At 33.6% G+C, this 11,576-nt stretch overlaps 1 protein-coding gene across 1 annotated transcript in view; it reads right to left on the bottom strand.

Moving 5' to 3' along the window:
• FAM172A (family with sequence similarity 172, member A) overlaps nt 1–11,576 on the bottom strand; it is a 457,566-nt gene that overhangs the window by 183,827 nt on the left and 262,163 nt on the right. Inside the window, exon 8 of the mRNA XM_012644784.1 lies at nt 6,015–6,134. Coding sequence (XP_012500238.1) covers nt 6,015–6,134 — 120 coding nt within the window. The remainder of the gene's footprint in view (nt 1–6,014; nt 6,135–11,576) is intronic.

Consider the following 11,576-nt stretch of genomic DNA (forward strand, 5'->3'; position numbering starts at 1 on the left):
CCTCATGATTTCAGAACCTACTACAAAGCTATAGTAATCAAGTTAGTGTTGTGCTTGCATGAGGACAGGCACATATACATCCATAGACTAGAATTCAGAGTCTGGGACAAACCCTTACACTTATACTCACCTGATTTCAACAAGGGTGCTAAGACAAATCAAAGGAGGAGAAACAATACTCTTTTCAACAGATGGTATTGAGACAACTAAATATCCTCCTTCAGAAGAATTAAATTGGACTCTTACCTCACATAATGTACAAAAACTAACTCAAATGACAAAAATAAAAACTAGATAAATTGAACTTTATCAAAATTAAAACTTCTGTAGTTTGAAGGACATCATCAAGAAGGAGAATCAGTGACCCACAAAATGGGAGAAAATACTTGCAATCATATATTGATGAGGAACTTGTACACAGAATATAAAAAGAACTGTTAAAAATCAACAGTAAAATGGCAACCCGATTAAAAAATGGGCAAAGGACTTGATTTCTCCAAAGAAAATATACAAATGGCCAATAGCACATAAAAAGAGGCTCAATATCATCAGTCATTAGAAAAATGAAAAAAAAAATACAACAATAAACTACCACACCCACTAGGATAGTAAAAATAAAAAAGACAGATAACAACAAGTGTTGGTGAGGTTTTGGAGCAAGTGGAAGAACCCTCATACCTTGCTTGTGGAATTATAGTATAGGGAGTAACAGCTAATGGGCATGGAGTTCCTTTTGGAGTGATGAAAATGTTCCAAAATTAGATAGTGGTGATGGTTGTACAACTCTATAAATATGGTAAAACCCATTGAATTGTATACTTTAATTTAGTTTAGTTATTTTCCTCATTTATCGAAAGACTATACTTAGAAGAGAGTCATAGAGAAGCAATCTTTTCAGTCAGACTAAGAGCTAGGGATGCCAGCAGCAAGCTTATAAGAGACTTACGCCAGAACAAAAAGGATAAAACCATCTAATGTGAAAGAAGTGATTATGCAGAATTCTGAAATTAGCCAATATTTAAATAGAGAGCAGGGAGAATTAATGTTTAGTTAATAAAAGAGTTATTGTTAAGGCTTAAACTGTATACATTAGTCAACTAACTATGCAGATATTTAAAACTAATCATGTTGTTATATAGAGTTTTCAAACTTGAGGGAGTAAGAGAAATACCATGTTGTTTTTAGATTACTTAGGCAAAACAAAACTTAGAGATAAAAGAGCCCTTTAAAACAAAACTAATTAGTATGTATCTTGTACTTATGTTACAAAAGGCAACTTATTTTTACTGAATTACCTAGATTTTAAAGTAGGTTTGTAATAGTGTTTTTGGCTGGAATTATTTTGATACTATTTTAATGCAATTTTTCTTTTTTTTACCTCCCTTATTTTACCTCCCTTTATTTCTTGATTCTCAGCAGCCCAACTTTCAGCTATTTTCATTGATCACATTAAGCAGATATCCTACCCATATCCAATTTACTTTGTTCTTCGTGGGCAAAATATAAATGATACTTCTTTAAGGTCATAGTTAGCTGATGTCACTAAAGGTAAAAACTAATTATTTTAGTTCCATTTCATTTTTTCTTCAGTGTAAATCCAAATCATGCTCCAGGCAATTTAAAAAGATCTACTAAGAGTAGACTGAGGTTGAGTGTCCTCATATAGCTATGTCCAAAAACTAGTTCTCTATCAGCTGCTGAAGGGCAGCTTAGGCTGCCTGGAGGCCAGGGAGCCCAGCATGGAACAATGGCAGGAAAATAGAGTTCCCTTCATCCCTTAATTCACATGCAAGTGAGGTGCCAATCAAGTGCTGACAAGCATGGAAAGACTAAAATCAAAAGTGGGTAGAGATACACTTTCAAAAGGGGCTGTTTTCACACATTTCTAAGTAATGTTTTTAATGGTGGTTGTGAACATACCATTAATAACATGGAAAAGGAAATAAAAGTAATAAGAAAAATACTAATTTTACATCAGCTGAGGTGACTCAACAAACTAATGAAATATGCTTATTAAAATTGTTTCTGTTTTATAAAAAAATATGAACACTCTCATTTTGGCTTAAAGAAAGAAACATCAATGCAAACTGATTTATTGAGCACTGCAAAAAGGGAAGGGAAGGTGAGCTGAGATCAGTAACTGGGCATTGACAAGGAAAGACTGCTCATTTCCAAATAAAAAAAAAAAAAAAAATTAAGGTTACTTGGTTTGGCCAAACTGATCACCTAGAAAGAGAAGAGCAAAGCACTCTGAAATGGCCAACAATGGAAGCAATGTTATCACTTCATCAAAGTGGTCAGAGAAAAGAGATGATGAAAAAGGTCCAAAACTGCATTGTTTTAAAATGACAGTTAACTTTCAAAAAAATGAGCCTGAATTTTTAACTACTACTATATGGTAAAAAGTAAGCTGCATTATTTGCAGATGTCTTTGCAAATGAATTTGGTAAATGCATTCTAATTATGATTATTAATTCTATCAAGTAAAAATAAACTTAGAAAGTTAAGGCTTTGTAAATGATAGTTTAATAACTGTTAACTTTACATACTGGCATTATTTTAAATATAAAGAAAAGATAACATAGGCAGACATATTAATTTTGAAAATTCATTATGTATTCATAAGATAAACAGTACTTTCCTTTTGTCTCTAATGACTGAATTCTGGAATAGATACCAGAGTTGTCTTATCACTACCTATTTTTACTAGGCACACAGAAAGTTTAGAGAATTGGAAATTTGAGTTGTTAACACATGATGAGAGTAAAAAGCAGTGAAAAGAACATTTTTAATATCACTTTTCTCATTATAGTGAAGTGTATACTGTTTTTATAGGGTTAGATCTGGTCAAGTTCTAAGATTTACTACCATAAAATGAACACTGGTTGTGAAAATAAATCTGACTATAAGGTATTCTTCAGGAGAAATCCAATACTTTAAGATAGGATATAATCATAAATTATAGCCTCAGTTTTCAAAAACAACAATTAGCAAAATATTAAAGCTCTATAACTATTTTGTGCTCTAAATTTAAAAGTAATCTATCTTCATATACCTATTAGCAGCACATTTAGTTTTAAACTATAATTATATAAAACTTCAATTTTAGTAAATGGCAAGATACATTTCATCATAGGTCCTCACCTGTTATTCAAACAATAATAACTATAAGTAACTGCATTTACTGGTGAAACTGTACTTGCTACAAAGTTTATATTTAACATAAATTTTCTTGAAATTCATGACCTAAAGAAGAATGTGAACTTGTATAATAGTGGCAGAAAAATGATTTCTATGCATTCAAACATGATGCTATAACTAAGACTGTTCTCTAAGAAATATGTGTGTGTTTGTAGAGTCTTTAATCAGGAGTAAAATCTTACAATAAAAAAAATTTTAAATTTACTGAAATCCAAATAATTTAATATCTGATGTATACAACATGCTACTGAGACAAGAAACTAAACCATAGAAATATGTGTGTGTTTGTAGAGTCTTTAATCAGGAGTAAAATCTTACAATAAAAAAAATTTTAACTTTACTGAAATCCAAATAATTTAATATCTGATGTATACAACATGCTACTGAGACAAGAAACTAAACCATAATTTAAGATTTATATATTCACAATTCACTTTCTTGTAAGGTTAATATTAAAATTTTGAATCCATGTAAAACAATTTCATATATTACACTTAGCCTGAAAATCCTGAGAGAATGAATATTTGTCAATATTTTCCCCTTAGAACACTGGTACGAATAGGAAAAAGTACTTTCAGTTTAGGCAAAAGCAAAAGGCTTAAAAACATTTCAATGTTTATTGTTCCTTTAACAATGCTATCTTTTAAAAAGCCTTTTGAAAGAGAAACATAGTAAATTTAAATATATGAACCAAATTTATAAAAAATTACTGTAAAACTCATCATTGTACATTGTTATTTGCTTAGAGGAATCCATTTTATTAGCTCCCCCTTCTTCAGTTGCCACCGTCTGTCTGCTTCCATTGCATACCCCAAAGTTATTTCACAAAAAGTAGAAAATATAAGAAGTTGAGATAGTCACCATTAATATTTTAAAATCTAAACACCATATACTACATTAAATAGACTTCTCAGCCCTGGCGTTGCCTGACAGATATGTGATGTGCCAGTGGTTATATTATATTCCTCCTCCCATGCATGTGCCTCCTGCAGAGATAGCAGACTACAGAAGCTGACCCTTACTGAGACCATCTTGTCTCTCTGACAAAGCTCCTTTTTAACTTCTTACTTACTGGTTACTTCCTGTGATGGAGAAAAATTTTAGCTCAGCTTGTGATAATTTCACAGGCCCTGAGGACCCTGACCCTAATAGCCTCAAGGTCAGAAGTCAAGTCTTGTTCTGAAACATCTGTGTGCTTTATATTAAAGTGGAACAAAAGTGGAGAAATATCCACCAGTGTGTGACAAGAAGGACGGGCAAAACAGGACTGACACATTGGTCATCTGTTAACCCTGGCATCTTAAGTTCATTTTTAAAACTGTCGAAAATACACTTAAATTCCAAATTTGGTGTACAAAGGTTTTTTATAAACTGTCTTAAAGTAAAAAAAAAAAAAAAAAGTAAAAAAGGGAATTTATGGTTTACAGAACTCTGAAATTTGATTAGCCTTGGAGGATTTTAGACATATTTTAAGTCACTCTACAAGTCAAGAAATTTCATGTTTTAAGTAATTTAACGGCTTACAAAGAAAAAATAAACTATATATATCTATGGAGATACAGATATATATATCTATATAGCTATATATCTATATCTGTAGGGATTGAAGAGAATTATTTGAAAAACAACATTCATATTTTAAAAGTACATCACACTAGTGTGTTAAAGAGCTATCTTAAGATATCCATTATATATATCAAAATAAATAAATTAATACAGCAAAGTTAAAAGTACTTGAAAATAATGCCTAAAAGTGAAATCAATTTAGAAAATAAACGATTTAACTATTTATTGATCTTAAGAGAGTACAAGCAAGCATTTGTAGATTTACGTCAACTAAAGTATCCTCAGGTGTCAGGTGTCACCACCAGTTTTATATCTAAATCATGTGGGTAAGCAATAAGGTGTAGGGAGGTTGAAAGGCCACAAAATAATATTTAATTTCCATGACAAAGAGAAATATACACCAAAGTCTAGAAACATAAAAATTAGACAATTAGTGCTATGCCTGCTTTTAATGTCCACTATGATCTATTTAAATTTAAAATTATTAATATCAACTGCACTTTTATCAAATTAATCATTATAGCACTGGTACATTCCTGTAACATAAGGATTATGGACATGAAGGCACAAATTCTTCATTAGTGCATTTTTAGTATTGATTATATCATATTAACCATACTGGTACAAGATTGTGATACTCGTAACACTGCATATAAAACAGACAAAATTTGAAAATTTTGTTAATTTTTTCTATTATGTACACATAATCTTAACTCCAAGAATCAGATTATTTTGAAATTCAAAGATTTTTATGGCCAAGCAATGCATTCTAGTTACAAGCAGATTAATAGAAGCTTTCTGATAGTCGTAATGCTAATTATATAAATTCTGATTAAGTACCAAGTACTAACTAACTGGAGATAACAGTTAAAAATTATCAAAATATTCCCAAATATTCAAGGAGTCTCTTGAAATTTTAAACACTTTACAGATAACATAAGTTTCAGTGGTGCATACATAAAACAGGAAACATAAATATCATGAAACATACAGAAACTGGTACTGTAATGTAGAAATTAAAACATAATATGTAAATAAGAAACAGGCAAAAAGCCTTCTGGTTAGCACTGACAAGCTTTGTCACCATAAAATAATTTAATATACTCTTTTCAAACATAATAAAATTATTTACTCAAAACATTTTATTCTCATCCTTTATAAAATAAAGTAATACAAAGGAAAAGGGAGTAGAGGGGATACTGTGTAAGGAGACTGAGAATTAAAAATAGAGTTAAATGTGTACTTACCAGTTCAACAAAAGCGAGTCCTCCATAGCTGTGAGCAACAAAAAATACATTCTCAGCTGCAGACTGGGCTATAAAATGGTCCCAAACATAGATTGCATGTTCTTCAGGAGAACCATTTTCCTATAAAGAAAACAAATATCATATGTTACATATTGTATCTAGTCATGATCACAGTAATCAACAATTAAATTATATGCTCCCTACATAGCATAAGATGGTTATAGCTCATTCAAAATAAAAGCAATACAAAAGAACTACACTGAAAATTAAAATTAGAGATTAAGTTAGTATTACACTATTAGCAAAGTACTGCTGAGCTTAACTGCTACTATAATCTTCTGAAGCAAAATATTAAACACATTTTTGAACAGAAACATTCTAGGTATACCTGAAATATTAAAATACATCTAAGTATATCAGAATTGCATAGCAGAAAGTTATAGTGGTCTTATGATAAAACAGTGTAACGCTAAAAAAATTTATTTATTATATATTCCTATATGTAGGTCTGAAAATATTTACATTATACATACATCTAAATTATTTGATTTATAAGATTTTAAGTATCTCTGTTGCTGAAAATAAGGAAAAAGTGAATAATAAAATATTTTCTATTGAAATTATTAAAAATATACATACTTTTTTCTAAAAGTATTTTCTACACATATTATTTTCTGGAATTGGGAAAGCCTAACTATATAAACCTAGGTGTTTTTACCTTTTTCCTAACTTGCTAAATCCTAACAAGTATATCTATATTACTTAAATCCCCAAAATTCTATAATAACTTCATTTTCCTATATTTATTTCTATAGCTGACATATATTATAGTTAAAGCAAAAACCTGGATAATGTGAAAAAAACAAATTTAAAAGTCTAAATAATATTGATCAAAAAGCAAACTACTAAGAACTAAAACAGATTATGAAAATGTTTTGTACAAATACAAGCTTTAACACTAAAAGACGAATTTCCTAATAATGTCATGGGTATTAGACAATGAACACAATTTATTTGCATTTTCGATCTTAGAAATTTTATAATAACTTACTAAGGTCCATATGCATGGCTTCACCTGCCATCTAGATGCTCTTGTTCCCTAATGTCTATCTCTGCCCTAAATTTCTCTGCAGAGCCACAAAGCCAACTGCTTAACGGTCATTTCCTTTTAGATGTACCATAGACACTTCAAACTCAACCAATCCAACACTATACTAAAAACCTTCTCTATAAACTTGTGTCATTTCTATGCTCCCCACGTCTAGCTGAAATTTGAGAATCATCTTTTCTGTTTCCCTCACATTCCTCATATAATCAATCATTAAAATCCTATTTATTCTGCCTCCAACTGTCTCTTAAATCCATCTACTTCTCTCCATTCTCATTTCATCTGGGTTAGCTCAAGCCACCATCATCTCACAGGTGGATGGCTGCAACAATCTCTAGTCCAGTTTCCCTGCCTCTAATCTCTAGTCCAGTTTCCCTGCCTCTAGGACTGACCATTTACATGCTTTAATCCTGTAGTGAGAATAACCTTTTAAAAATGCAAATATCATCATGTTGCCAAGTTACTCACTTCCCGCTTAGAACCCTCCAAAGTTTTCTCACTGTCCCCAAGACGAAGTTCAAACTCCTCAGTATGACATTCAAGGCCCTTCATGATCTAGCTTTGTTCTATCTCTTGAACTCTATCTCTCACCATTGCTTTGCAAACTACTTTGACTCAAAACACATCCCTTTCCTCCTTAAGAGACCACAGAGAATATTCTCTGTGTTCTAGCTATAGGGAGCAACTCGCAGTATCAAAACTGTGCCATGCTTTTCTTATCTATGGATCCTTTCATTTGTCAAGAAAGTGACCTTTGTGCTCTGTCCTCACTTCCCACATCACCTTCACCTGCATAATCCCTACTTGTCCTCAGTACTCAAATGAGAGATCACCTCCTCTAAGAAGTGTTCTTCCTTATCACCCCCAAGGGCTAGGTAATGTCCTCTAACAACATGTGCATGCTTCCCATTACTGCACTGAAGGATTTGTATTGTAATTACTAGTTAGATTATCAAAGTCTTGAGGCCAAGAGTTGTGTGAATAATAAAAACACAACATTCATCTTCAGGTTGATTACCTACAACCACCTTGTAGTCATATACTAAAACACAAATAGACTTTCAAGGATGTCTATTAGTAATATGAAATTACTCAGACCAAAAATATATATAATGAGTAAAACAATTGGAAGGAAACTCTTGGATAGATTTTAGGCTTTGATAATTTAGCTTTCGTTGATTTAAAAAGTAGGAAAATGTCATGATAAGAATGAGGGTAGTGTTAACTCTGAGGAAGGAAGATGAAGTTGTGAGTAGGAAATAGATTTCTAGTGGCTGCCAGTGTTCCATTTCTTAACTGGGGTGGTAGTTACACAAGTGTATTCTTTATAGTTATTCTTTAAACTGACCAAATATACTTAGCACTTTTCTGTAGATATATCTAGAGTGACCACAGAATGTATTGTGCATACTTTTGAGAGTGAAGAAAGATATTATTAGTAACTGTACTGGGAGAACAGGTCTAAATTGGGACTATCCAGCAAAAACTTGGACACCTGGTCACTCTACTTATATCTTAGAATGAAAGAAATAAAAAACAAAATAGAGAGAAACTTAACAGAGATTCCACCTATTAATAGTTGGCAGAACTAACCATCTGAAATACCTGTAATGGTCCTAAATATTCTACATATGGACAGGATAAATATACATAGATCATTCTGTCTACATTAAGCCTTGTGCTGGAAGTAGAAGTATGATAAGAAGTATGCTATGATCCTGGCTTTTAATAGGTTTGAAATTTCACAGGGGTATTATGAAGCAGCAGTGTGTGAGGAGTATTACTTTCCCTATGGACTGTTGGACTGTCTGATACCAAGAGTCCTATTGGACTATCTTGGCACCAAGTCCAATGGGCCCATTACAAATCCATACTATCTGACCTCAGTGAGGTTCTCCTTGCTATCTTCTCACAGTCACCAGTTCTTCCTTTATACTGTGAGGATCCTATCTGTCTCATTCTTTCCATTCCCACATCAGTTTAGGTCTGCTTACAATAGACTCCTAACTAGTCTCATTTCTTCTAGTCTTTCCCTTTACTGTGTTGCCAGATCAAAATCTTTCTGAAGCCCTACTCTTATTAAGCCACTCTCCTGCTAAAAATGTCATTTACTGAAATGGCTCCCTTTGCCTACAAAATAACTGGAAATCTTTAGCCAACATTTTCTGTAAACCTACCCTTGTAGTCTTTCCTCTCACTATTCCCAGAGACCTTGTGCTCCAGGCAAATCTGTATCACACATACATAGTCTGAAAACCCTAGGCAAAACTCTACTATGGAATTCAGTATGGGATCATATGGGTATGGCAGCTCAGATTAGGCAAAGCCTAAAGGCAGAGACCAGTTCAGTAATCCACATCTGAGATGATACAGACTACAATACTCCTCTGGGTGGTAGCAGAGTGAACACAAAGGAAGGGATAGAATGAATCATAAAGGAAGAATGAACAAAATTTTGTGAATCATAGATATGAGGGAAACTGCTAGCCAGGTCCAAATGGCCTATCTATGACTAAAGGAGAGCTAAGAACCAACAGTTCTTTCTACTGTTTAAAGAAAAAGACTACTGTTTACAGAGATTAGTACTATAGCTGAGTCTTTTCCTCCACAGTCCAAGGAAACAATATCTGTTAATAGTAGCCTTTCAGCAGAAGGAAAGAGAAACCTCAATTTTTCCATGTGCCTCAAATACTTAAATATCTTCAGCCTGACTTTAAGGTTATCAAATTATTCTTTAGTTTTAGACATTAAAGCCAGACATTCCAAAAAGTGAAAACATTGAAAAAAATGTCTACAATATCCATAAGGGGGTCTTTTATATATATACAACTAAACTGTCCAAGTCACATGACTATGAGTTTGTTGGGCCACCCTAGACATCCATTTACTCAAAAAGAGGGCAGGAATCAAGATTGCCAGCACAGCAGCACCAGACGTTCCTTTTTAGTGGGATCCTCACAGCAGTTCTTGCAGCAGCCCACACAGCCTTCTGGGAGTTACTATCTTTGGTCCACAGGGTGTTAATTCAGGCATGAGGGAATCAGACTCACCTTGGGCAAATGCAAGAGTTATCCTGGTTTAAAAATATTATACTCCATAGAAGCCAATATCTCTTGAAAGAACTCCACAGGCATGGCTTTCAAGATCCCTTCCCATAAGAGACAAGTCCAATTACAAGAATCACTACTCTCACGGAAGAGCGAAGCTATGGTATTTACAGTACATTCTAATTCCTGCTAATCCTGATGCGGTTTACCGATTAGGGGTCATTTTCTACCATAGGCAATGTTGCCTAGCAATCATCCGCTTAGAGTGGATGCTATGGTGTGCTGCCCAGAATCCTTTCGGTTATAAGGCACTCATTTCCTGAGCTGTGGGAATGTTGGCGGCAGACTGCCTTAGCTGACACACTCTCTAGGAATTGTCCTCAGCCAAAGAAATCTATGTTGCTTCAGATTACAATCCCACCACTAGACCCTTGCCTAAGGCAGGACATCTCTGAAAAGTCACCCCAAATCTAGAGATCACCATGGGGTTTGCTGAGGCCTTTGTTGTGACTACATTACAGTTCCACTCCTACTGAATTCTATATTTTTTACTCCCCTACAGGTGCTGATCACAAGAAAACTCTCAACAAACTTCCCACATGCAAACTTCCATTTCAAAATCTGTTATCTGGGAAACCCAACCTAAGAGACTACTTTATAAGGCTTCCAGGGAAAAAGAGCCAGAAAGTCAACTGAAGGTTAGAATCTCATGCAGAAGTAGAAAGGACTGTTTACTAACCTTTGACCTCCAATATCTTATAGCTTAAATTGTATCCTATACCATGTCATGGGTTCTTCTCTATTCTGTTTCTCTAATCTGTCAAATCAATTTTCTTTCCTCTAGAATGTAATCAACTTGAAGACAGATTATTTTTTTAATTCATACTCTATATACAAAGCATACCATAGGCACTCAATAAATGATTAACAATGCTAGTGCCACTGGCAATGATACGGTGGACAAAATATTGAGTGCATATACACAAGGAGTGCAATGCGCACTACTTGAAGGATGGACATATTTGAAACACAGACTTGGGGGGGAACCAAGGGCAAGAAACATAACCTAAACATCTGTACCCCTATAATATGCTGAAATAAAAAAAAAAAATCAAAACGAAGGAGTGTTTAAACTCCATTTCAGGAATCTAGCTTCTAATAATCTGGAATGTGGCAAAAGATTCATGCTCAAAGATGTTTATCACTCTCTCATTTATAACAGCAAAAATTTGGAGAAAGCATAAGTATCCAATAATGGAAAAATAATTTTTTTTTTTTTAAGAGACAGGGTCTCACTCTGTCACCCAGGCTGGAGTGCAGTGCTGTGATCATAGCTCACTGCAGCCTCAAACTCCTGGGCTCAAGTGATCCTCCCGTCTCAGCCTCCCAAAGTGTGGGATTACAGGC

Source organism: Propithecus coquereli, unplaced genomic scaffold (assembly GCF_000956105.1).
Source record: "Propithecus coquereli isolate 6110/MARCELLA unplaced genomic scaffold, Pcoq_1.0 Scaffold22, whole genome shotgun sequence".
NCBI lineage: Eukaryota > Metazoa > Chordata > Mammalia > Primates > Indriidae > Propithecus > Propithecus coquereli.